Below are 27,111 nucleotides of genomic sequence, written 5' to 3' on the forward strand. Positions count from 1 at the left end.
CACTCTAATTCATCTGATGAAGTGGGTTTTACCCACATAAGTTCATGATTCTACATATTTTGATTAGTTTCTAAGGCTACAGCTACACTGTAGCCTTTTTCCAGAAAAGCTTATGCAAATGAAGCGCGGGTGGAATATCGCCACCCTTCATTTTCATAATTAATTAGCTGCCGCTTTTGCGCAAGAGGCTTTTGTGCAAAAAGGAGCTGTGTAAATGTCTCCTTTTTGTGCAAAACCCCCCTCTTGAGCAAGCGCTGTTCTTCTTGGAAAAAATGAGGAAGAACGGTTCTTGCGCAAGAGGGTTTTTTTTCGCAAAAGCCTCTTGCACAAAGGCGGCTGCTAATGAATTATGCAAATGAAGTGCGACAATATTCCACACCATGCTTCATTTGCATAAGCTTTTCCGGAAAAAGGTTACGGTATAGCCATAGCCTAAAGCAGGGCTACTCAACTTTGGAAGCCCTGGGGTGGTCACAATGATACTCAGAGCACATATGTGTTCATTTTTTTTAATTGTATCCGTTGGTATATATGGTTGTGACTATTTTCTTCCACTACTTGATCTGAGGAAGTGGGTCTGGCCCACGAAAGCTCATCATCTAATAAACCATCTTGTTAGTCTTTAAAGTGCTACATTGTCCTGCATTTTGCTTCAGAGCACATGGTGAGGGATGCAACTTAAGTGTGGTTGCATATACATGCAAATATATGCAAATAGTTTATTTCACACTGACAGGCATGAATATAAAGATTAAGGCAAGACTACACAACACACAGACCGCATTTAAGTTAGTTCTTCTGATATTAATAAAATGCAATATTTACCCATTTTCCATGCATATGGCAGCACTTTTAATGAGCAAGTGACAGTTCAGGAATATAACTACTACAACACATATCAACAGAAGACCATTATATTGACTGCTTTTTAGTTTTGGTTCCCACCCATGGGCCGCAAACAAATGGGTCGCCCTGAGTAGCCTTGCTCTAAGGCCATGTCTACGCTAGGGGTATGTCTAGACTACATGGCTCCGTCCATGAAGCCATGGAAACTAGTTTACCCGGCATAGTCAATGAAGCAGGGATTTAAATAATCCCTGCTTCATTAAAATAAACATGGCCGCCGCGCTGTGCCGATGATCAGCTGATCTGGCACAGTGCGGCAGTCTAGATGCGGATCTGTCAGCTGGGAAAGCCTTTGCCGACCGATCCTGTAAACCTCATTTCATGAGGCATAAGGGATCGGTCGGTAAAGGCTTCCCCAGCCAACAGATCCACGTCTAGACGGCCGCGCTGTGCCAGATCAGCTGATCGTCTGCACAGCGTGACGGCCATGTTTATTTTAATGAAGTAGGGATTATTTAAATCCCCACTTCATTGACTATGCTGGGTAAACTAGTTTACATGGCTCTGTCGACGGAGCCATGTAGTCTAGACATACCCTAGGAGATTATTAAGAATTTACTAAGTTCAGCTTCTGAACACCCGATCTTACAAACTCTGTGTCCTCACTATGGGAAGAATTGAATGTAGTTCAAGGCAGGCTCCATTAATGTGGAAACACTACCTTAGACTCAGAGCACAGGAAGCTCTCTTGGGAGCTGCAGGAAGCCTCCAGGAGGCCAATTAGTTCTAATTATCGGCACTGAGTGTCCACTTGTATTTTGGACTTACAAGTTCAGGAATAGCGTTACTCCTCATGAAAAGCAAGACCACCGAGTTTGAATTCCACATCCCCTTATTCCAGACTAATGGGCTTGGTAGGGTGGACGCATTATTTACAAATTAGCACTTGGGGGGCTAATTTCAGACTAAGGTCCTAGTATAGACCAGGCCTAAGGTGCCCAGACTACAGTAAAACCTTGCCTCAATGAACTGCCCTGCCCCAGTGGTTAATTCACCATTTTGGGAATCTTGTGCCTTATGTGCGCTTACTCTGGGACAGCTAGTCAGGGATAGGTATGTGAAAGGTGCTTGAGTTTAAACTGGGTAGTACCTGTGCTCTGCATAGTATTAACAATTGTCCCTCTGTAAAATGTTGCATTTTGACTTCACAGATTGAAACTTGGGATCCCAGCCTTCCTTGTGATGGCGGGTGGAACAGCTGCCCAGGGCAAGGAAGTGGCCTTGGAAAAGTAAAAATGACTTGATGCCTGAGGTTATGCTTCAGGCTGCTGCTGAAAAGAAAGAAATGAAGGAGTGGAGGGACCACGAGAGGAGGGAATGGAAAGAGAATGCTGAACACCGGAATGAAGACCCTGATCGACTCTTGCACATTACGGAGCACCAAGCTGACATGCCCCAGGCGATGCTAGCCCTGCAGATGGAGCCGCTCTACAACTGCCCCCTGCTGCAGCTGATGTCCCCACACTGTTTTTCATGCGCCCCGTCACTGCCAACACCTCCTGTCCTTAGTTGGTACCCACTGCACTCCACACCTGCACCTTCACTGTCCAACCCCGCAGACCCCCATAGGCATCCAGTGCACTGGACCCCCCTCCCCATCCCCATGCCGTTTAGCCCTGCTGAAGTGCAGCACCTGTAGCAAAGCACATCAGACAGCAGGGTTGCATGGGCTACCTGGCCACACACAAATCTGTAAATGTGCTGGGCCCTTGCCTCCTCCCTTCCCCCCCCTTTCTTCCCACCAAGTATGGCTGTGTCATGCTGCGTGGTTTGTTCTACCTTCATTGTTTTCAATAAATGAAATTCTTGGGTTTGAAAGCAGTTGTTAGTCCATTACATGAAAGCGAGCAGGCACACCCAGCAAAGCAACAGGCATCATAATGACCAATCACAGTCCCCCACTAGCCGTGCAGCCACTGCATTCCTGTGCATGGCAACAAATATTACCGACTTTCGGCATCAAATTGCTGCCTCAAAGCATCCCTCATCTTTATGGCCCTGTGCTCCCCTCATAGCATTGTTCAAATTCAGCCTCCAGGTGCTGTGCCACAGTGGTCCAACCCTGAGTGAAGCTTTCACCCTTCTTTTCACAAATATTATGGCGAGTACAGCACGCGGCTATATGCATAGTCATCAGCCAGGTCCAGCTGCCCATGCAAACATCCCAGTGGCCTTTTAACTGGCCAAAAGCACCATCCAAAGTCATTCTGCACCTGCTCAGCCTGTCCTTGAATGTCTCCTTGCTGCTGTCAAGGCTCCCAAAGACTTGCGCAAGAAATATACAAATGAGATGAAGTGTGGAATATGGCCATGCCTCATTTGCATAATTAATGAGTGACTGCTTTTTGTGCAAGAGGCTTTTGCACAAAAAGGAGCCATCTACACGGCTCCTTTTTGCGCAAAACCCCTTTTCTTGCACAAGAGCCGTTCTTCTGCTTTATTTCAGGACAAACAGCTCTTGAGCAAGAGGGGGGTTTTGCACAAAAAGGAGCCGTGTAGATTTCTCCTTTTTTGCGCAAAAGCCTCTTGTGCAAAAAGCGGGTGCTCATTAATTATGCAAATGAGGCACAGCGATAGGCCACGCTTCACCTCATTTGCATATTTCTTGGGCAAAACAGCACAGTATAGTAGCCCCAGTGTATGGCTTCATGAGCCATGGCATTAAGGAGTAGTCAGGGTCTCCCAGGACCACAATGGGCATTTCAACTTCCCCCACATGATCTTCTGATCTGGGAAGAAAGTCCCTGCTTGCGGCTTCATGAAGAAGCCAATATTCTGAAAAATGCCTGTATCATGCACCTCACTGGACCAGTCATTGTTAATGTCTGTGAAATTCACACGGTGATCCACAAGCAGCTGGAGAAATGTAGAAATACCCCTTCTGATTAATGTACTCAGGGGCTAGGTGGCCTGGTAAAAGAATTGGAATACATGTGGCGTCTATTGCCCCTCTGCTATTTGGGAAGTCCTTCCATGCAAAGCCACCCACAAGTTCATGCATGGTTCCCAGAGGCACAGTCTTTGGGAGCAGGATGTGGTTAATAGCCCTGCATGCTTCCATCACCACGAGTCCAATGGTTGACTTCCTCACTCCAAACTGGTGACTGAACGGAAACTGTCTGGAGTAGCTAGTTTCCACAATGCAGTTGTAACCCACACACTTAGTGTGGTTCACTGTCCCATGCAGTGGCACCTAGACCACACAACAGCTAAAAACAAGAGACCTCTACAGCATGGGCTGAGAGCCAGCTGGCTTTTAGCTCAAAAGGTAGAGGTTCCTATACTGAGCGTCCAGGTTCAAATCCACCTAGTGGTGGTTACACAATCGCCATGCGCTTATTCAGCTCTCATTCACATTCCCTTGTGCTGCAGAGTGCTGTCCCATGAAAGTGTCTTTTCTCATTCAAAAGTTCTGCAGCCACTGCTCATTGTCCCAGATTCACATGCTTGTTTCCCAAGCTCAAAAGCATAGTTTCATTGTGGTCAACACCTCCATGCATGCCACAAGACATCTCGTATTGTAGATACTGTGCACGGCAAAATCAGTCTGACTCCTTGTCACTTTGCAGCTTGAGGAATAACTCCCCTGTGCCATTCGTGACATGTAAGTGGGAATTATCAGTATGTTCTCCAACAGTTTGGGATCCATTCCTGAAGACTGAGGAAGCGGAGCGTGCAGCACAACAGCCATTGCAAGATGGCACCAAATGTGGACAGAAGGACAGGGAGTGCTGAGATGTGTAGCATTGGGACAGGACCCAGAATGAACCATGATGCCCCCCCCCCCCATTCACCTTCCCATAAGTCTCAGCGGCTGAAGAAGAAGAGGCGCTCTGAGGGAGAGCTGCCCAGAGTGCACCGCTCTAAATGTCACTGCAAGTGCCGCAAGTATGGTCACATTACTCTGCGGGCAGCTGACAGTGTGGACACACAACAGTGATTTCACTGCTGTGCTCTGTGAACAGTGCTGTAACTCACAGTGCTTTACATCTGCCAATGCAGACAAATCATCAGGGGTATGAATTCTTCCCCCTCCCCCTTCCCACCCCTCCCCCCGGAAGTGCAGCAAGTTACAGTGCTGTAAAGCAGCAGTGTAAATGGGCTTCCAGAACCAGGAGCCCAGTTCCTGGCCCTGGGAGCTAAGCTCCCTGTTTAAGTGGTTTACAGAGCGTGCTGGGCTATATTTCCACTTTATAGCAATGCCACAACAATACTTTAATTCATGTTTTAAGTGTAGACTTAGCCTTAGTGCCTTCCATCAGCTCCTGATTTAGGACTTTTACTTCCTATAATGCGATTAAAATGTGGCTTCTATATAACCCATTGAGATTTCTTTAACAAACTCTTTTCCTGGAAAAAACATATTCTCCGCCCACATTGTCATTACACAAAGTGCAAACTAAAACCCTTCTGTGTTCTTGTCACCTTGGATTTATAGTTCTCTAGTAAACAGATGAGATCAGCTTGAGAATGTTGTACACCCTGTTACAATAAACCTGGTTAATTAGTTTTAAAGAAAAAATAAAATCAATAGAATGTTCTTAATTTTCTCACATTGCTTTACTTTTGTTACATCATACTACACAGAATTCAGAAAGCCTTAAAAAGTGGATAGGCAGCTTTATTCTCCTGACTTAACAATTGGAAAGATGAAGCACAAAGAAGTTAACACATTTGACTAAGGTAACAAAGTGAATCAGTGGTCTCCTGAACAATCCATAGAAGGTTCTGCCTCCTGGAATATAAGTGAAAAGACAACTCCTTAGAAAAAGCTGTTAGTCTGGTGTTGTTTGCTTTGCATACCGCACCCCTTTATATTACCCAGAATCTAAATTGCAAAAGTGGCCAGACTTGCTTCCTGTTGAAAACAATGGTTTTGAATGACACATCATATCATAATGCATGAAACAACTGAAGCAGGAATGGATTGATGATTTTTCTACCATGTGGTCTCTAGATGTATTTCTGTATCTATTTCTAGATCAGAGCGAGGGACACTGGAACCTGCAGGCTGCTTGCTGCTTTCAATCACACAAGGAGTTGGAGAGGGCTTTTGTTTTGGTGATGGCTGTTGATGAACTTGTGTCAGTAACTTGAACGATGTGCTAGTCAAAGCACTCATTAAATGGAAGAGAACTTATTAAAATGGGGGGAACTGTCTGAAAATATGGGGGAAATATTCTGTACATACCAGATATGGCAAAATCATTGAAGGTTTATACTATTAAGGTCATGTATTGTGGTTCTATGGGGGCTCTAGCATAATCCCAAATTCAGGTTGAACCTCTCGGCTCCGTCTACACTGGTCCCTTTTTCGAAAGGGGCATGCTAATTTTAAACTTCAGAATAGGGAAATCCGCGGGGGATTAAAATATCCCCCGCGGGATTTAAATAAAGATGTCCGCCGCTTTTTTCCGGCTTGGGGAAAAGCCGGAAAAAAGCGTCTAGACTGGCCCGATCCTCCGGAATAAAGCCCTATTCCGGAGGATCTCTTATTCCTACTTTGAATAAGAGATCCTCCGGAATAGGGCTTTATTCCGGAGGATCGGGCCAGTCTAGATGCTTTTTTCCGGCTTTTCCCCAAGCCGGAAAAAAGCGGCGGACATCTTTATTTAAATCCCGTGGGGGATATTTAAATCCCCCACGGATTTCCCTATTCCAAAGTTTAAAATTAGCATGCCCCTTTCGAAAAAGGGACCAGTGTAGACGTAGCCCTCAAGTCCAGCACCCTCGGGACCTGATTGGTGCCAGACCAGAGAGTTTGCCAAACCACAGGAGGCCAATATTGTCTAGCAGCATTACCAACAATTCCACTGCTTACTGGACTCTTAAAAGACATTTAGGAGTAAATCAGAGCTAATTAACAGCACAGAACACTGAGAGCCAGGACTGGTAGCTGTAAACAAACTGTATGGGACTGCAGGAGGCTTGGCTACACCCAGGATCAGTGGACATCCAGCAAACTGAAATCATGCCAGGCAACGAAGGTTGCTGGACCAGAAAGTGCTGGACTAGAGAGGTTCAACCCATATGTGGTCTGGCTATCTGGGGGTATGTCTACACTACAGAGTTTTGTCAGAAAAATAGCCATTTTTCTGACAAAACCTGAGTTACATCCACACTGCAATCGTATTCTTCAAAAAGTAAATCGAAGGAACAGAGGGGTTTTTCCGGCATTGGTAATCCTCTTTCTATGAGGAAGAAGCCTTTTTCCAAAAGGATAGTGGCCTATAGATTGTGGTATTGGAGAGTTTTCTGGCAGCCTCCTTTTGGTAGTCTGACCTATTCATGAGGACAACAGCACCTCCTTTATCAGCCTCTTTTATTACAATGTCAGAGCTGTTTCGGAGGCTGTGGATGGCATTGCATTCCGCACGGCAAAGGTTATGGGGATGCTGCTTTTTCACAATTTCTGCCTGTGCATGTCGGTGGAACCATTCTATGTATAGGTCCAGTATGTCATTTCGACCATCAGGAGGAGTCCATGCAGAATTCTTCTTGATGGTAGGAAGATATATGTGTGTCAGTGCACTGTTCAGTGTTGTGTTGAAAGTATTCCTTGAGTCGGAGGCGGTGAAAGTAGGCTTCCAGATCACCACGGAACTGTATCATCTTGGGGCAAGAGGGGAAGAGGGTTCCCAAGATAGGACAGACTCTTCTGCTGGGCTGAATGTGTAGTTGGATAGATTGACGATATTGCTGGGTGAATTAATAGTACCACTATTGTGGCCACATGTGACAAGTAGGAGTTTAGATAGCTTACAGTCCTTTTTCCTCTGTAAAGAAGTGAAGTGTGCATTCTTGGGATCTCCCCAGCAATTGATGTGATGATGGTAGTGGAGTATCCCCTTTTTTTTACAGTATCAGGTGGGAGGCCAGTTTCCATATCTGAGCCTCAAAAAGACAGGGATCCAGTTTCCAAGGAATTCTTATCTGTCTGCCCACTCCCTGTTGTTACCCTTTCTCTAGGGTCAGGTCACATCTGGTTCTGTTCCTTTGTCAGCCTTCACATAATTTACTGTCTTCATCACCTCATCCAACATGATGTGTGTTATCCTCCCCTGGGACATTTTCATGTCTAGAGTTAACTCCCCCAGCCTTTCATGTGAATACCGAGGTAGATGATTAACTGTAGCTAGATCTCCCTCTTTTTGTCAGTAAATTATCCCTTGCCATCTCTCACTGCCTCGTCTTGGTTTTAACTAACAATCTCATGAGATGTCTGACTCCTTGCTTTTGTGAGGGAACTGTTTAAAACAAAAGATATACATACATAAAACATGAACAGCACACGCTCCCAGACAGTCATTGACACATACAGTGGCAGCATAGAGACAGACACTTCTGCGGAGACACACATTGAAACAAACCAACACACAGACACACGCATCCACCCACCCACCACGCCTCCCCATCACAGAAACTGTTAGTTAGATGGGTAAGTCTGCATTGAGGCTGGCTGGTGAATGAAAATGTCTCATTAGTTCATGCAGCAGCATGTTTATGGAAAGCAGTCAAAGTGGTAGCAACTAATTTCCACCAAGACTTCAATTGTACCTTCTCCCTGGACTGTTTTTCCTGTGACCTTTTTGTAACCCGATTCGATTAATGTATGAGCCTGTATATTTTTGTATTCTAAGTGGGTGTGCAGAAGAATAACTGTCTCTGCTGAAACCATTCCCTTTCCCCAGGCAACACATGATTTCTGGATTTTCATCCCTAAACCATAGGAAACATTCTCTCCATAGGTAGCCCATATCTTCTTTTTTTCCCCTAAAATAAAGGTCACAGTAGATCCTTGAGCCTCTGACAGGTGAGCCTATCTGGTCTGGTTAGGAGGCTATCGAGGACCAGCATTTCAGCTGCCTCTCTGCCATACTACTGCCACTACCATATTATTCCTGCCATACTGCTTCTGCCCTCTGCCTTGGAGCTACCCCTAGGAGCCTCCTGCTGCTTGTGCAGGGGAGGGAAAGGAGAAGAAGGGGACATTATAGTCAGGGTGCCCCGTCTCCACCCTTGTACCCCATCTCCACAGAACACAGGGGCATGATAGGGCTCAGGGTGGAAGGAGCTTGCTGGAAGCTGTTCCTATGTCTGAATGAGTTCCACATATTTGAAGGAGCAATGCGCATCTCTGTCACTCACATACGTGTGTGTCCCAATCTCTCACACACACACTCTGTCACTCCCCAACCCAACACATACTTGAGTTGTTATTACTACTTTCAAAGTGTTTTATTTTAGGAAGGGGTGGAATCTCGGAGAAGTGGCGGAGACTGAGATGGGGCAAGGATGTTTGGGTTTGAGTTAGATCCTCCTTTGCCCTTAAATTCGTGAAGTGATCTTGTGCTTAAACAGATTGGAGCCCACTGCACTAAGAATATGGAAATAATTTGTTGGGACTACTGTTCATTCCATTACTCTCATTTGGATATTAATTTGCAGATGCTAAAATCCATCAACTGTAGAGCCTATTCCTTTGACCTTAAAATGGCTTGGTGGCATCCTGTATGCCTGGAAATAGATGACTGTCATGCCTGTGTTCCCAAACTTCTAGTTTCACAGCTCCTAACTGATCACACAAACTTCCTCCCACAGCCATTATCCTCTTGGTCTGGGACATTAAGAAACAGCATAGTTAATTAATGACTGCTGTCCTGTAACCCCACATTAGGTGGTGTTTCAGCCTTGGTTACAAGTTAACTGAAGCTGACACCCAAAGTGAGCTGACTTTCCAGCTGAATTCCTTTGTCTATCTGGTATCAAAGATCCACAAGCAGTTTTCATCAAAACAAAATGTGAAGAGGAACGTTACTTTCAGCTAGCTGTTTGCTCTCTCAGTATCTGTCTGTGATCTCCTAGTCTCTGTGCATTGGGTGATTTATTTATCTCTGCAGCTTCTTTTTTCTACAGCTTTGCTATCATTCCCATGGCATTGTTTTCCTCTGTCTGTATTTCTTGTTATCATCCCAAACACTTTGGCAAATGTTGTATTTATTTTAAAACCAATCCCATTTCCTCTACTCATCCTATCTTTCTGGTATTTTGATTCCATTGACCTCATCCAACATTTCCTCTTTTCGTGGTAAAACTAGGGTCATAGTATAGAAAATTTATGGTTTCACTTTAATCTCAATTGCAGAACTAACTAGGGCCAAATCCTGATATCCATGGTCAGAAACCAGTCTAAGAGGCCATATCCACACTACAGAGCCTATGCCAGCATAGCTATCTTGGTGACCCCAGGCCAGCATGACCTCTTGTGCAGATACAACATATGCTGACAAAAGTCCATCCATCTGCTAGCATGTAATATGAACTTTTGAACCATGTTGGTTAAACTGAGAGAAGCACTCTTCTGTTAGCACAGCTGCATCTAGCCAGATTGTTTAGTTAGAAGAGCTATGTTGGCTAGAAGGTGTGATTTTTTTCACACTCCTGGCTGACAGTGCTATGCAGTCATAACTTTGTATTTTAGTCCAGGCCCTTATCTACATGGGGATTTTCAGCCACATGTGTAGTTACAGTGATACAGCTTTACAGATGCAAGCCCCTAGGCTACATCTAGACTACATCCCTTTTTCGTAAAAGGGATGTAAATTAGACGTATCGCAATTGCTAATGAAGTGGGGATTTAAATCTCCCACGATTCATTAGCATAAAAATGGCTGACGCTTTTTTCCGGCATGGAGCTTTGCCGGAGAAAAGCGCCAGTCTAGACACTGATCTTGCGGAAAATAAAGCCTTTTCCGAAAGATCCCTTCATAGAGGGATAAGGGATCTTTTGGAAAAGGCTTTATTTTCCGCAAGATCAGCGTCTAGACTGGCGCTTTTCTCCGGCAAAGCTCCGTGCCGTAGAAAAGCGGCAGCCATTTTTATGCTAATGAAACAGGGGAGATTTAAATCCCCGCTTCATTAGCAATTGCGATACGTCTAATTTACATCCCTTTTACGAAAAAGGGATTTAGTCTAGACGTAGCCCTAATGTAGATGTTCTGCATCAATGTAGCTGCTGTAGTAAACCCCTAAAATCGACCAACTGCATCAATGTAAACTGGTGCAAACTCCAGTGTGGATGTGCTGACCTAATCATGGTTTGCACTGTGCAGTTAACCCATCAGGAAATTAGTTTACAAGTTACTAATTGAGGGGAGGGATAGCTCAGTGGTTTGAGCATTAGCCTGCTAAACCAAGGGTTATGAGTTCAATCCTTGTAGAGGCCATTTAGGGAGATGGGGCAAAAATTTGTCAGGAATGGTACTTGGTCCTGCTGTGAAGGCAGGGGACTGGACTTGATGACCTTTCAAGGTCCCTTCCAGTTCTAGGAGATAGGCAATCTCCATTAATTTATTAGTAGTACAATGGTAGTTATACATCAATAGGCAAGGTTTTTAATAAAGGCTTTAGGGCCTGATTTTAAGACAGGCTCCATCTTCAGTGTTGGGGAAACCTGTGACCTGTGGGCTCCATGTGGCCCACTGGGGCTCCATCAGAGGCCCGCAGATCCCCTAGCTGCCCTCCTTTTTCATGTGCTTCTCATGCAACAGAGCACTGGAGCCTTGCACTTCCTGCTCCTCCCCTCTTCCAGCAACTACAGAGGAGCTATAAATTGTCTCATTTGTGCTCTGTCCCCACTCCTCTCCCTCCCTCCCAGAGCTGGAACACTTTGAATCAGCTGTTTGCAGTATTCAAGCTCTGAGAGGAAAGGGGTGGAGCAGAGAGGGAGCGCAAATCAGGTGATTCATGTACTCCAAAAGTGCTAGGAGAGGAAGGAGTGGGTAGGTGCAGGGTTTTGGGACCCAGTGTGCAAGAGGTGTGGGAAGGGAGGGGAGCAGACAGGGAGTGCCATGGGGGGGGGGGACAGGTGGAACCCCAGTGGGGTGCAGGTTGCTGCAGCCCACTGATGTGAAGGAGGGTCACTCATCTGGTTGCCCATCCATGATCTTATTTCTGATCTCTTTAATTCTCTTCTTGTTTCTTCCATTTGTATCTCAAATCTTTCCTGTTTCACTAAAAATCCCAGTCAAGTGTTACTCCTTTTCTGCTTTCTTTTTCTGTTTTGCAAGGAGCAAGCCATAGGGTAAGCCTGCACACAGGGGAGCTGACAGCCTCTGTAGGCCCCATGGCAATGTGGGAAGGGCTAGCTCCATGCTCCGGAAAGACGGGATCTTGGACCAAAAAGGGAGAGGAGTCAGGGGCAGCCAGCCCTCAGTGCTGCCAGGGTGTGGCAGGTCCCTCCCAATCCTCAGAGCCACACAAAGCATGCTACATGTGCTCTGGTGGTGATTTAAAGGGCCTGGGGCTCCAGCCACTGCTGTACTGCAGAATCGCTGGGCTGCCCCATTTGGTTCCTACCACCCCTGCTTCCCCTCTCTCCCTCCCTGCCCCCGTTGGCAGGCCTGCCTACACAACAAACACTGAATTAATTAATCGTAAAAAAGTCCAGATTTCACACTATATAATTCTGTTGTAGCCCAGAAACACTGGTTTCTGTGGTCAGCCACAGTCTTTTGTGCTGACAGAACTGGATTTGTTTTTTCTCTTTCTTGGTAAAATTGCTTACTGTGTTTCTTCACTGTGATTTGCTTTTCCCCCCCATGCTTTATAAAATTGACAATATGCATAACTTGATCCTTTGGACAAAATACCTCATGGAACCTATCAATTTTAATGTCATAGTCTGCTAGATCTGTATATCCTATTTTGGTGTATGTATCATTCTTGTATATAAAGTTAGAAATATGGAGTATGGACTGGTTTATGGCTTAAAATATGCAATGAAAGCCATCAGGAGTGTTTCCCTCACTGTCTGGATGATTACCTGTAAACAGCCTCTTTTGTCCTTTAAGTCTAAGGCTTAAGTAGTGGTTGATCATAGTGTGCTCTACAGCAGGGTTCTCAAACTCAAGGCTTGGGAGCTATCTAAGGCCTGAACAGTTCCACAATCTATCCTGCGTGGCTCCCAGAACATGTTGGGGGGGGGTCTGTACTTTTCCCCAAGTCCAGCTGCTGCTCTTCCTAAACCTGCTCTGTCCACTCACCACCCCATTGCATCCCTTTCCCCAAACCTCCTACCCCAAAGGACTGACCTTGGGGATTTCTGGGGAGCCTAGCATAGGATATCTGTAGGGGTCAGGCCCCCACATTCATCACAGTGGCAGGAGCTGTGGGGAAGCAGAGCAACACAGCAGCCTGTCACCATCTCCCAGGCCAGGAGCACAGCAGGCTGAGGTGTTCTGCTTTCCCTGTATGAGGCCCAGAGACTGCCCCAAACCATTCTGTGAATGGGACAGCTCTGTACACACCTCCCCTAGGCCACAGATGGGGCAGGGGGATGTGCAGGAAAGGGATATGTAGGTCAGCAAATGTGCAGGAGTGGGAGAGAGACATGTGGAGATCTCGCTCCCCTCAGAGAAGCTGCCGGAGGGCAATGCCCACACTGGCCCACTAGAAGGATTTGAAGACTGCTTCTGGCCCTAAGTTAAACTGACTTTGAGATCTCTGCTCTAAAGCCTGTAATGTATTGCATTCACTGTTATTGTTACCTGCAATAGCTGAATTCAAGTTAGGTCTGATAGACTACTAGCCCATTGGTTTTCAAACTTTTTCCCTCATGACCCGTTTGAAGAAAATTGTTGATGCCCATGACCCAACATAATTTGACTAGAGTGTGGGCTCCAGAGTGAGGCTGAGGATGAGAGCTTTAGAGTGTAGGAGGCGACCTCAGTTTTGGGTGTGTCAAGGCTGTGGCAGGAGGGGCTTAGCTGGAATGGCTCCTAGTCAGCAATGAAGCGGGGTTCTGAGGCAGGCTTCTTGCCTCTCCTGGCACTGCAAACCATACTGCAGCCCAGAAGCAGCCAGCAACGGGTTCCCGGCCAATGGGATTGCAGAGCTAGTGCTCAAAGCAGGAGCAGTGCGTGGTCACCTATGCACTCTCGCCAACACTCTTTTCTGGTGTTGGACCTCTTCTGTTTTAATGACATTTCAGATACTTCTGCTGAGTTGGGTTTACAGCTCTGTCTCACAAGTCATTTTTCTTGGCATTCTTATTTTTATATATTATTTCTATCACAGTAGTTCCTATGCACAATCAAACATCAGGCCTCACGGTGGTAGGTGCAGTACAAAGAAGGCAGTCCATGCCCCTGAATGCTCATGATCTACATGACTGATGGGATGCAACAGCTGTATGAAAAAGACAAATAGAATAGAAGTAGGGTGGAGGATGAGATAACAATAACATGAATAAAGTTTAGCGGAAAAGCAGAAGTTGCAGTTTGTCACTTGCCTACATAATGCTTGTCAGGAGTGATTTGTAGGCACTATAGCAGAGGTAAGTGCTGATGAGGGATTTAAAGAAGGATAAGGTGGCAGCTTTATGAATTTTGTTGAGGTGAGGACTTTTCCCATTAACTTGGGATGATATGGGAGTAAGGTTGGGAAAGAAGTGGACTATCGATAGAAAGAAGATCCTGGTTTGTTGACTCAAGCATTTGAAAGTATGGATCCTGCATGCAGTGAAACAAAAACGGATTTATAACTCAGAATGTAAGTCTGAATAGTTAGAACTGGACTGCAACTGGCTGCTATTAGCCAGGAAATGGAGAACATAGGGACCAAATACTGAAAACAAAAAAACCCACATTTTGGAAGCAGAGAGCAGAAGAAAAATACTATTTCCTATCTCTCATGAGTATGATTTAGTTCATCTAGTCCTCCTGAGCCCATGCTGTGATCTACATGTGGAAGTGCTTCTGTCAATTTTCAGAATTAAATACTGTGAGAACCTAAGGCTATGTCTAGACTACAGAGTTTTGTCGGAAAAACAAAACTTGAGTTTTGTCCACACTGCAAGCATGTTCTTTCGATAGTAAATCGAGGGTTTTTTGTGCAATTGGTAATCCTCATTCTAGGAGGAAGAAGCCTTTCTGTGAAAGAGCTCTTTTGCAAAAAAGGCATGTGTGGACAGGGAAGAGGAAGTGTTTTTGAAAGAAGAGGGAAGAGGAAAAAGCAAAGGTGCCCTGGTGGCCAGTCTGTCCATAGCAATCACTGTTTGTATGCGAGATAACATCCAGGCAGTCTAGATGCCGTTTTTCAAAAAAGCGCATCGCTTTTTCGATGTGCTTTCGCAGTGTGGATGCTCTGTTTTGCAAGAAGATTTTTTGGAAGACCTCTTCCAAAAAAAGCTTCTTGTGCAAGAAGACTGTAGTCTAGACATAACCTAACAGAAAGGGCATGTCTACACTACAGCATTATTTTGGAAATAACAATGGGTGTGTCCACACAGCCTGTTATTTTGACATTTTTTTTTTAAATAAAAAGCTTCTTATTCTGGAATAATAAAGCCTCATTTCATGAGCAATAATGCCTATTTTGAAATTGCTATTTCGAAATAGTGGTATTGTGGATGCTCCACTGCTGCTATTTTAAAATAGCTCCTCCCTTAGGGCAATTCAAAGTAATTACTCCCCACTGCTTCCTGGGACTCTAAATTGAGGTAGTGCATCCATATTAAGGGAGCCTGCCTCAGACTAACTTCGAGGCTTTCCTGGGCTACGTCTACACTGGCCCCTTTTCCGGAAGGGGCATGTAAATTTCACGAGTCGTCGTAGGGAAATCCGCGGGGGATTTAAATATCCCCCGCGGCATTTAAATAAAAATGTCCGCCGCTTTTTTCCGGCTTTTAAAAAAGCCGGAAAAGAGCGTCTAGACTGGCCCCGATCCTCCGGAAAAAGTGCCCTTTTCCGGAGGCTCTTATTCTTACTTCAAAGTTTTTTGAAAGCCGGAAAAAAGCGGCGGACATTTTTATTTAAATGCCGCGGGGGATATTTAAATCCCCCGCGGATTTCCCTACGATGACTCGTGAAATTTACATGCCCCTTCCGGAAAAGGGGCCAGTGTAGACGTAGCCCTGTAGTGTGGACACGCTATTTCAAAATAACTATTTCAGGAGTTATTATTCTGAAATAACTTATTTCGAAGTACCCTTGTAGTGCAGACATACACAAAATGATTACAGAGCTGAGAAAGGGAGATGATTCTAGGAGAGTTTTAACTTTATGAAATCAGAGAACCCTAGAGCTAGTCCAACTCCCCAAGACAGCGTAGGACGGTGCCCTATAGGACATTTTCTAGTACTATCTGGTCAAGATTCAAATGTCCCAAACAATGGCACTTCCACCTCTCCTTTTGGACTGTGATTTTAAACAAAGTTCAACTCTCAGGACCCTTAAAATCTCTAGTAACAGTGCACTGCTGGATGTTTCCATGAATTCAGTGGAATCTGATATATTTCCCAATTTCAGAAAAGAATAGTTTTGAAACATTTAAAACAGTACAGTACTGTCATGACAATGAATTGACTCAAGCAGGGATTTGCTCTGAGTCAGCAATGGCAGTTTACAAGCATCGTGTGATGAATTAAGCCAAAAAGGACCCCTGTAAGGGAGGTAAGAAGCTCTATTATCCCCACCATACTGAGGGGGAAACTGAGGCAGAATAGTAAATATTTGTATGAAAGGATCAGCTATTACAAGGAGCTTTGTTGTGCTCAACCTAGATGGACAGACAAAATCACAATTTGGAAATTTCTGATGCTCAGTCCTCTGCTCTGAAAACCAGCTCATTTCTCTGACTAGTCAGCTTCTATCTTCCTTTTATTGCAAACACAAAAGCATTACCATTTGACAACAGAAATTTCTGGGCTCGGTTAGTAAGTGAATTTTTCTTCCTTGCGTGAGCTGTGGATAAGAGTTTGCCAGAACATCTGTTAACATTGTAGCCTCCTGTAAAATGAATTAGGAAGCACTGAACAAATGAACATTTTAATCTCCTTTTTTGGTCACCTATGATAGTACCAAATTCAAGCAGCATTAAACTTCTCTTTAGGCAGGTGTATATTTATATCTTGTTTCTTGTTATATTCACTTCTTCCCTTCTCTCCCCCCACCCTCCAGTTTAGTTTGTGCTATGGTGTATGTCCTGAGTTTGCTTTCACAGGTGCCCAAAGGCAGTACATTTCTTCTATGTAGCTTCTGGCATCTCAAGTGTTTGTCATGGGTTTTCCAAGCCCCCATTGCTGTACAACCTGTATTATTGGCAGCCAGAAGTGCCCACTGATTTCCTGTCTTTCTTTCCTTCAGAATTCACATTGTTTTTATTTTAACACATGGTTATTAATGGGTGCTACCAAGCATAAGAAGACATGTGATGCCAATGCTTCTGTTTTGGCACTGAGGAGGGACTTCCTGCAGAACACTTGAAGGACTTGAACATACACAGCCAAGAGATTAAGAACTGGAAGCACATGAAAAATGTAAGATGGGATTCCCAGCCAGAAATATGCAAAGGGCTAAATATATGGCCAGCCTCCTTTTACAGGCTTAGAGAGGAGAAGATGAACATCCCGATTAAAACACATATTGCAACTGAATTAGTTTGAAGAGGGAGAGGGGGACATGGAAAAAAGCATTTAGATCCTCTTAATTAACCTAGATGTTGCACTATCCTTGTTATCATGGCCACTACTTCTTTCAATAAGCAATTTTTAAAACCTTTAAGTGAATTTTAGTGATTTCTGAAGTGCAGGTTTGATAGCACTGGAAACACATAATGTGGTCTAGTAGATAAGGCACTGAACCAGGAAACGTGAGTTCTATTTCTGTTACTGGCACTGACCTACTGTGTGATCTTGGATAAGCTGACTTGGGTCAGGCTGCAAGGGCTTTTTAATTGCAGTGGAGATGTCTGGGCTTGGTCTGGAGCCCGGGCTATAGGACCCTGCAAGGTGGGAGGGTCCCAATAGAGTTTGGGTTGCAGTCCAGGCTGGAATAGCTACACCACAATTAAACAGTCCCACAGCCTAAACCCTAAGAGTTCAAGTCAGTGGGCATGGGCCAGCCACAGGAGTCTAATTGCAGCATTGACATACCCGTTGCCTCCTTCTCCGAGCCTTTGGCTTTCTGGTCTGTTTAGACTGTGAGCACTGTGGCGCAGGGGCTGTCTCTTACTAAGTGCCTGAACAGTCTCTATGCACGGAGTGGGATGTGGGGGTGGAAGCAAGGAAAAAAGGGAGAGTTCACCAAAGTATCCATCTTTCAAAGTAGGTTGTTTTAAAGAGATGGAGGAAGGTCTGAAGAGTTGCTTTTTTCAGACTGGCTTTCTCAAGCCTATTGTTAATAGACATTTGACAGCTGTTTCTGAGGCGGTATGGCTGTATGGCTGCTGCATGGCTTTGAAAGGGTTATTATTTAAGCATCCGTCCACCCTTCTGTCTATTGTACTGAGGTATATTTAGAATGCTGATCACCATAGAATCCAGGCATCCTCTTGTTGGGGTCTGGACTCTCGCTCTGCCAGCTGACATGCCTTTGGGTGATGTTTTAGTTCCCAGTACTTTCTTGAGATCAGAGGAAGAACACTCACCATAGCAGTGACCGCGACCAGCCTATTACAGGCTTCCTGTAGCATGTTCTGCGTCAGTTGCAACACAAGGTGACACAAAAGCCAACAACTTCAAAATTCACACTCTGCGGCTTCCTTTCTTCCCATTCTGGGGGTGGGGAAGAGAGGCAAAGCATTTGTCTCCTGTTCTGATCTTCCAAGGCCTTTGCAGGAGGGTTGTGCACATGCTTTTTTGAAAGGGTGTTTTTAAGGGGGGGTGGAGGAAGGAGGAAACAGACTTATTTTTGCCCGGTGTTATGTGAAACAGATTGAGGGAAGACCTCTGTCAGCAGAGGGCTGTGGTCTCCCACAAAAGGCCCGTGGCTGAAGGGCAGCTAGACAGATGGTCTGGCATTGGGATGAGGGGGGGTGTCATGCCTACTCTGGCCACATAGCTCTGCAGTTTCATGCTAACCTTTCCCTCCCTCCCCATGCACCCTGCCTCTTCTGGGAGCAACCCTTCCTTGCCCTCTGCACCTCTAATCCCTCCTGCTCTAACCCCTCTGTGCTCCCCAGCTCTCTCTGCCCCCCTGGTCCCATGCCTCTCTCTCTGCCCCCCTGGTCCCATGCCTCTCTCTCTGCCCTACATCCTCCAGCTCTGTCCCCCCCCCGCCGTCCCTCTCCCCCTTCACCCAGATCCCCCCGCCCAGAGCCACATCCCTCTTCTACCCCCCCCCCCCCAGCCTTCAAGCCTCTCCCGCCGAGGCGCCGACCGTTACCTCCCCACGCGCGCCCCCTCCGCCACTGGCCACGTGCCCCCTCCCCTCCTTTGCACCCCGGGCAGCACACAGCGAACAGCCCCGCACTCTGCGGCGACCATTGACGTCAGAGGTGGAGGGTGGCGGGGCGCCGCACATGACTCCGAAGAGACCAATCAGAGGCGCTCGGAGTGGCTGCTGCCGTTGCGGCTGCTGCAACACTCTTGCCGGCGGAGCCGCTCCGCTCCTCTCCGGACGCCGCAGCCCCATGCCCACGCGCCGCCCCGCTCGCACGCGCCCCCCGCTCGCGCACGCCCCCGGGGGCCCGGGGCAGAGACCCACCCCGCGCTCCCTCACAGGGCGGGCTTCTCTCCGCCCGGCGCCCGGATCTGCCCCTGCGCTCTCGGGGAGCATGGATTTGGCCAAGTGAAGCCGCCGGAGGCAGCAGGGACTCCTCGGACAAGAGGGCAGGGACCCGCTGGAGGGCCCGGGGGCAGCTGAACGGAGGAATTTTTTTTAAAATCGCTTTTTGTGTGTTTGTGTGTGTGTGTGGGGGGGGGGGAGTTAATTCCTTCTCCCTCCATCCTCTTGGACAGTTTTTCCTCCCCCCACCCCTTCCGGCTTTTTTCCTCTTGTGTGGGTGACTTTTTTTAATTCCTCGCATTTAAAAAAAAAAAAAAAAACCCAACAACCCTTGTTTTTAACGGCATCCAGCAAAAAAGCTGCCATGGATTTTACTGGCGGCTCTGGGGGGGCCGGCGATCTCCGACAGATCGAGGAGAGCAAGCCACTGCTGGGTGAAATGTCTGCTACGGAGGGGAGTAAAATGGGTGCTGCTCGTTGCAGGCGACCCCTTCTGCACTGCAACGGCATGAGGTATAAACTGCTGCAAGAGGGGGACATCCAGGTTTGTGTCATCAGACACCCCCGGACATTTCTTAGCAAGATCCTCTCCTCCAAATTTTTGAGGAGGTGGGAGCCTCATCACTTAACCCTGGCAGATAACAGCTTAGTCTCAGCTACAGTAAGTACCCTGCTCTCTCACACGCTCCATATCTTTCTCAAAGAACAAGACACACTCCTGTCCAGCAACACAGAGCTCCCCGCTGCTGATGTTAGTGTGTCGATTCTGTTTTCTTTGGAACAGAAGACGGCCCTGTTGTCAGGTTAATGTTGCGTATGCCTCTTCGTCAACACAGGCATCTCAGTTGTCCACCTACAGTCTACTAGAAAAATCAGTGGTGTAATTTTAGTTACATCTTGGGGATTGTTAGGAGATTCAGGAAAGTCTGCCTATTGTAGAGTGCTTGGTGATCCCAATATTAGACTTTTTAAATAACAGTCTCAATGTTTATGTGTATGCAGTGTATAACCAGAATTGTGTATTGATTTCAGAAACGCCAGGCGGGTCTGCATCTTGCAATGTTGGACGAAAGGTTCGACCATAAGTCTACCTTAATTTTTTTTAAATCCCCACCAGTAGTTGGCTGAATCCATAATTTGTTCTGTGATAATACAGAAAAGAAAACTTTACTAAACGAATCTCATTGATCTGAGAAAAGTGAAAAGAAAGTATGTATAGTAACTGATGGAAATAAATACTCTATTTGCAAAGGACTGGAAAACTGAAAAATTAAACAATCTGTTCCCCACTCCCTTACGTGTGCGACCATGGATATGTGTGAATGAACCCCAATGTTACAAGCCCTTGTTTTGGGAATCTTTTTGCAACCATAACGTTTACTAACTTGTAATTTTATTGCATTTTAAAAGCAAATCTAATTTTTATTCTCGAGATATTTCTATTATTTTGTTCTCCGGGACTGGGATAGTGATGTGAAATTAGGACCAGGTACTTTTTAGGATGGACAGTGAATATGCTGAATAGTTGTAGGCCTTGTTGTTGATTCTGATTTTAGTGGGTGCTTATCCTATCCAGACACCGACAAGGTAGTAGTCTCCTTTACAGTTTTCTTTTCCTCATTGAGGACAGTGTAGGAAACCAAGTTGTAAGCAAGTATTACCAACACATAAGGCACATATAGCAATATGTCATAGCTTCGTGTGTATACGTAGAATAAAAAATTGCACATACAGTACCACTTGAATGTATAAACATGTGGCATCTATATGTAAAAGGGTCTGGTGACATTTGGTATAGCAGTATGAACCAATTAAATTTAACAAGTTTACACACATTGCATTTACAATCATACAAGACTTTAGTAGATAGTGATTTAATTCTGGCTCTTTGATTTGTGTGTAAATATCTTATTTTTCTCAGTGGATCTTTGGTAGACTAAAACAGATGTGTTGGCTTCACTGGTTTCAGAGAGGTAGCCCTGTTAATCTGTTTTCTCCAAACTCCTTGTTCTATTGGCTTCACTTTATTCTTCCAATAGGAAATCCACGATATGAGACTGAATTAGCCTTTATATGGCTCTCCATCACTGGTTCGTTTGGATGGGTTTCCTTCAGTCCGTGTTGTTACTTGATATGAGGACAGCATGAATGTAGATGTTCAAGGCCCCTTTAACACCATATTTTGAGTATCTCAAGTGGGATCATCCATGGGAGGTATCTGTAGATAGGCCTGAATATCTTCTAATGCTGTTTCATTGAGCTAGCTAGGATGTTCACATACTGAGAAGAATATTAACCTCTTCCTGAAAACTGAGCTATTTGTAGGAAAGAAGCTATAGGTAATGAAGCATTAAAAAAGAATCCTCCCAAAAGAAACATGAGAACAGAACAAGTTTGTGTTTTGCGCATTCTGTGCAGATACTTAGAGGGGCAGAGTGGAAGTTGAGTCATAAGGTGAAAAGGCATTTTCTTGGATGGGACCATGCTATCATAAAAGGAAAAAAGGTGCAATTCCTGATATTGATATAGGCAATCATATTTGTGGTTAATACATTAAAAATTGAAATACACCAGATTATTTTTGTGTGTGTGCAAAGAAGATACTTTTTTCAGGCAAGGTTTTAATTCTTTCATGCACCTAGATAGTACTTTAAGAAAGAATTTCCAATTAATTAGATAACTAGCATAAAATGAATGTGGTTTTTATCTCATCCTGTCCTCTTAAGATGCATAATTAAAGAGAGAAAAAGAGATGCTAAATCATTCTGTCATTCCATGCACCAATGTCTCATGTTGCTGGTTTCATTGTTTTCCTTGGGAGCTCCATTTTGTTGAATGATGGTGATTTGTGCTAGGTCTTGCGCCTCTAATGATCATTGCTCAGTGCCAATTGACTAAGTAAATACTGCAATGTTTAGGGCTAAATCCTACTTAGTGTATGCAAGCAGATAGTCTCATTGATTTCAAAGGGAATACTCAGATGAGGAAGGGGAACAGATTATGCTCCATAATTATGTGCTTATTGGATGAATGTATATAGCAATCATATTTGTAGACATTTGGTACAGGATATATGAATTTATTTGTAAACAGGTATATAACTATATAATTCAAACAGAAATTACTGTTGATTTCAAAATAAGGTAGAAATGGAAAACAAATTGCATGCTAAAATTAAGCTATTAAATCCACACTTGGGTATCTAAATAAATATGGTTTGATTCCCCTCCCCTCCAGCTGTTGATCATTAGTAGGTTTCATTGAGGGAGGCAGCATTGTGGGTACTCAGCACATGTGAAAACAGGCCCACTTTAATATTTACAGCTTTCCATGTTCAAAGTGCTCTACATTCATTTTTTAATGATTCTTCACATCATTGTGCAAATCATGTGGCATGATTAGTTTTACCACATCCGACATAAGAAGAATAAAATTGTACCAGGAAATAAGCTCACTTTATTTTGCGTTTGAAAGCAAAAGTTGTAGAGGTAGCTAAAATATTAAGCCCTTGATCTGGCCTGATCTGTACATGAATGATATGGATAAGATATGTGTTAGTCACATTTGATATCCTCTTCCTTATCGACTGTGACATATGTGACAGAAATCCACCCCCACAAACCCTTATTTGCTAACGGCTAACCGATGTTGGGTTACTTTGCTTCTGGATTATCCATCTGTTGTTTGTAACTCTGATAGATACTGTTCCATGTAGAAATGTGTATAATAAACCAGGATCTGTTGTTTTGTCAAGATAGGTGACTACTTCCGTTGTTTAGTTAGGAAAATACATGGGCCGGCTCTGAGAAAACAGCTTTTCTTGGTGAATCCTCTAAGCAGAGAAATAAAGAGAAGTATTCAGGTCATCTTATTTTAGTGACAGTTGTTTTTAAAAAAACAATTCGCAACCTTTACAAATATCGTGTGATAAATGTTTTCAGGTCAGGTGAGTGGTGTTTCAGTTATGATTAACCTGTATAAAGTAAAAACAGGAATTGGTTTTTACATTAATTATGCTAAATTGTTGGCATAAGCTCAAAACCATGCTTTCTTCTACAATGGGAGAGACTATCTTAATCCTGGTCTACACTGAGAATTAAATCGATTTAGCTCTCTGCTTCACTTGGGAGATGTGGAAAAATTTGCACCCTTGAATGTTGGAGTTAGTTTGACTTTACTCCCAGAGGTAGTGGTGGCTAGACTGATGGAAGAAACTGCATTTTTGGTGGTCTGGATTAACTACCGTGATTGGGGGAAAAAAACCTTTATGTTGCTGAAGGAATCATCTATGTTATGGTGCTGCAGTGGCACAGCTACAGTCCTGGAGTTGTGCTGTTGTACCATCTGCAGGATAGACAAAGCCTTTCCTGTAGATCTTGGGATTTTGCCTGATCTGTATTGTATTTCCATTGTTTGTTTCATTTCTCTTCATACAGTTTGCTTTATACATGGCATAGTTTCATGAATACACATACATCCTGCATAGGCTATGCTGCCCCGCTGCTGCACAGGGATTTTTTTATGTCACCTTTGGTAGTTTAGTTTTTTTTTTTTAAACCTTTCAATGCCAAATGTCCCGATAGAACATTTTAATATTTACTGACTTCATTTGCAAGATAACAGCTTGTTTGGGGACAAATCGGACTTTCTTCCTATGAAAGGAATGAAGTTTGTTTGCTTTATAAACATTAATCAAACTTTAAATGACAGTGCATTTGTTAATATTCTTTGTGGGATTTTTTTAAAAATAAGGTCTGCCTTTGCCACTTATCAAATAATCTCTACACAACAATTGTAATAACAAAGATCAATGATAATAAAATCCAATTTCACCTTTTTCTTAATCATTATGAGGAGAATGAGAATTGACTATTTTGAATGGAAAGATCAAAACGAAATTTTTCAATAGTTTTCAGGTGCCAGCCTTAACTGGGCTTCTGTAGAATCTCTTTCAATTTCCTAGTCTGCCCTTTTGCATGTTTTTTCCCCCCCTTCTGTTTCTTACCTTTCTTTCTGTTTTTTCCTTTGCTTGGAATTTAAGCTGAACTTTTACACTGAATGCAATTGGGTTGTAGTCCCTGGAGCATATGTGTAACATACACGCATACAGCAAAAAAAGGTTGAAGTAAGCAATTCATTTTCAGTATTGTGGCATGACATACCCCTAATAACTCCATCTGGGAAGATAAGGCATAATTGAATCCATGAAATTACTCATCAACCACCAGTTGAGGGAGAAATTAGTTGTTTTTAAACTACATTTCTTACTTGTAGTTTCACTTTTACACGCAGGTTAGACATAATGGAATATAACCAGTCTCATTCAAAACTGGAAATAATCCTGAAGAGAATTCAAAGCTGTTCTGTGCAAGAAAGCTTGGAGTAGGAGGGGAAGGGCACATGGGATTGTTGGTAAAGAAACTGGTAAAGAAATACATTAAAGAATGGAAGTGAGTCAGAGAGAACTGATGATATATGTTGTAAAGGACAGAAACTTTTGCTTGAAATTAGAAAAGATGGAACAGATATTTGAGATTTTTTTGAAGACCAGATGGAAGCTATTGTGCTGTTGCATGCTTTTAGAACTTTCTTTCTTTTGTTTTAAAAACAAGGGAACAATTGCCGTCAAGCAAGAATCTTTGTTTTCTTGAGCATAGACTCCCATTTAGTTAAAAAAAACCCATGCTTTTTAAAATTAAATATCTCTTGGAAAAACAATTTGGTTTGGGGGAAATGTTATGCAGAACTTGAAAGTTTCACAGTACTTTTAAAAACGGAACCACATTTAGAAGGTTCCTGAAATCCAAACACCATCAGGTTCCCCAATTTCTGGTTAAAATAATAATAAAAATCATGTAAACATTATTTGCGATGTGATAAGCCAAGCAAGCAGTGGTGCCAGAGCAATTTGTATAATGGAGATGCTGAAAGCCATTGAATCAGACCATAAACTCTAATAAGGATGGAAAACACTTCAGGCTAGGGGTTCTATAGCACTCTTAGTTCCAGCACCTATGAAATAAAAGTATTTGACTCTTCCCCGTGTTCCAGAATCTATAAGTGCACTATCAGTGGGTCTCTACCAACATAAGTAAGGTAAGCTACCCCCCCCACCCCCCGAATCAGTACAGCTATGGAGTCAGGAATAAATTTAATAGAATAATTTTCTAATGCACCATAACAATGAAATGCTATATTAAATTTTCCCTATGGTATGCTTTATAACTAATGCTCAACTTCAATACATCAATGTGTAATGGATATGTTTTTCCATGTGTGCATATGTTGGTACGTTCTTTTTGTCATACAATATGATTAAGCCCTATATCAGCCATCAGAATAGTTTCATCAGGCTCTTTGAAAATAAAAGTGGGAATGTGTACATAACCATTGGTAACATGGAGATCTGTGCAAATCGTGTCCAGAGTATCATTTCCTCTGTGCAGCTTGGATTTAGCTATATATTTCACAAATAGCAAAATATCATCTGCATTTAAAAAGGAAAATCCCAACTGTTCCACAGGCTGTAAATGATTTGTTAGATGTTATTCAGCTGTAAAAAAGGCCATTTTTGTTACCTTAGCTATAACTTTGTTTAAAGAAATAGCTATGTTAATTTTTTAAAAGTAGTTTCACCTCCATCTTGTATTACTATAGGGATTATCTTCAAAAGGGTGGGGAGAAGAAAACAGTGTAACTTTATATCCAGTACTGCCATTGTATTGTCATACAACTTGAATACAATTCCCAACTGAAAGCCATATTTTTTCAGTAGGGTGAGAACTCTTAACACCAGTAGTATAAAAATCCTCATTTGTACATTGTACATTTTCATGGCTATGTATGCAAAAGGTATGGGTATGTCCACTATGGGTACGTCTAGACTGCAAGCTTCGGAATAAGCTTTTTTGGACAAGATCTTCCGAAAAAACTTCTACTGAAAGAAAGCATCCACACTGCCAAAGCGCATTGAAAAAGAGATCTGCTTTTTTGAAAGATAGTGTCTATTCAGTGTGGACACCATCTCACATTTAAGCTGTGATTACTATTGGAGTGGCCATTATTGTGCGTTTTCCTCTTTCCTCTTCTTTCAAAAAGATTCCTTCTTCCCCGTCCTCTTTCGGAAAAGGCATTCTTCCTTGTAGAATGAGGTTTACCAATGTTGGAAAAATCCCTGCATTCTTTCGATTTTCTTTCGAAAGAACGCAATAGCAGTGTGGATATAAGTGAAGTTTTTTTGGGAAAACAGCCATTTTTCTGGAAAAAACCCCTGCAATCTAGATGCACCCTCTATGACAGCTTGCAGGTTGCCTTGTGTACTCAGAAGTCTTATTCTGTAATGGGAATTGAGTATTCTCAATATCTTGGAGGAACAGGTACTCAAGAGATTGTGAGATCATCTTTCTTTTTTAATATGAATGTTTGCAGCTAGTGATGGAAAAAACCTGTTATCGAATCTAGTCCAGAATATGGTCCCCTGATAGCATTTTAACTAAGCATAAGTATATTTTACTATCTGAGGGTGTGTCTCATTGTGTTGGCTTTATGACCATGTCAACTTGTAAGTTTGGACTGTAAAGAAGACACAGATCTCCTGGCCCCAGAAAAATCAATGGTAAAACTCCCATTGACTTAAATGGGGCCAAGATTTCATGGAAATTCACTGGAGGAAAAAGACAAACAGATTTAGTATGACTGT

General features: G+C 43.6%; 1 protein-coding gene and 1 long non-coding RNA gene across 8 annotated transcripts in view; one reads left to right on the plus strand and one right to left on the minus strand.

Moving 5' to 3' along the window:
- Window positions 1-5,459: 5,459 nt before the first annotated feature.
- LOC112545712 (uncharacterized) lies at window positions 5,460-20,153 on the minus strand. The gene is made up of 3 exons (XR_003089261.2): window positions 20,082-20,153; window positions 18,334-18,460; window positions 5,460-5,641 (listed from the first exon to the last, which is right to left on the minus strand). It is a non-coding gene; the product is annotated as an uncharacterized LOC112545712 (long non-coding RNA).
- Window positions 19,233-27,111, plus strand: part of CMIP (c-Maf inducing protein) — a 198,556-nt gene continuing 190,677 nt past the window's right edge. For 2 of the 7 annotated variants that reach the window (XM_025184432.3, XM_006122666.5), the window contains exon 1: window positions 19,237-20,073. In XM_025184432.3, the coding sequence (XP_025040217.1) occupies window positions 19,777-20,073 (297 nt within the window). In that variant the 5' untranslated portion in view covers window positions 19,237-19,776. Of the gene's footprint in view, window positions 20,074-20,097; window positions 25,509-27,111 lie in introns of those variants that run through there. The other 5 variants (XM_075939998.2, XM_025184431.3, XM_006122667.5 and 2 more) reach the window with 5 other exon arrangements.

This window comes from Pelodiscus sinensis, chromosome 12 (genome assembly GCF_052426305.1).
Source record: "Pelodiscus sinensis isolate ZL-2025 chromosome 12, ASM5242630v1, whole genome shotgun sequence".
Lineage (NCBI taxonomy): Eukaryota > Metazoa > Chordata > Testudines > Trionychidae > Pelodiscus > Pelodiscus sinensis.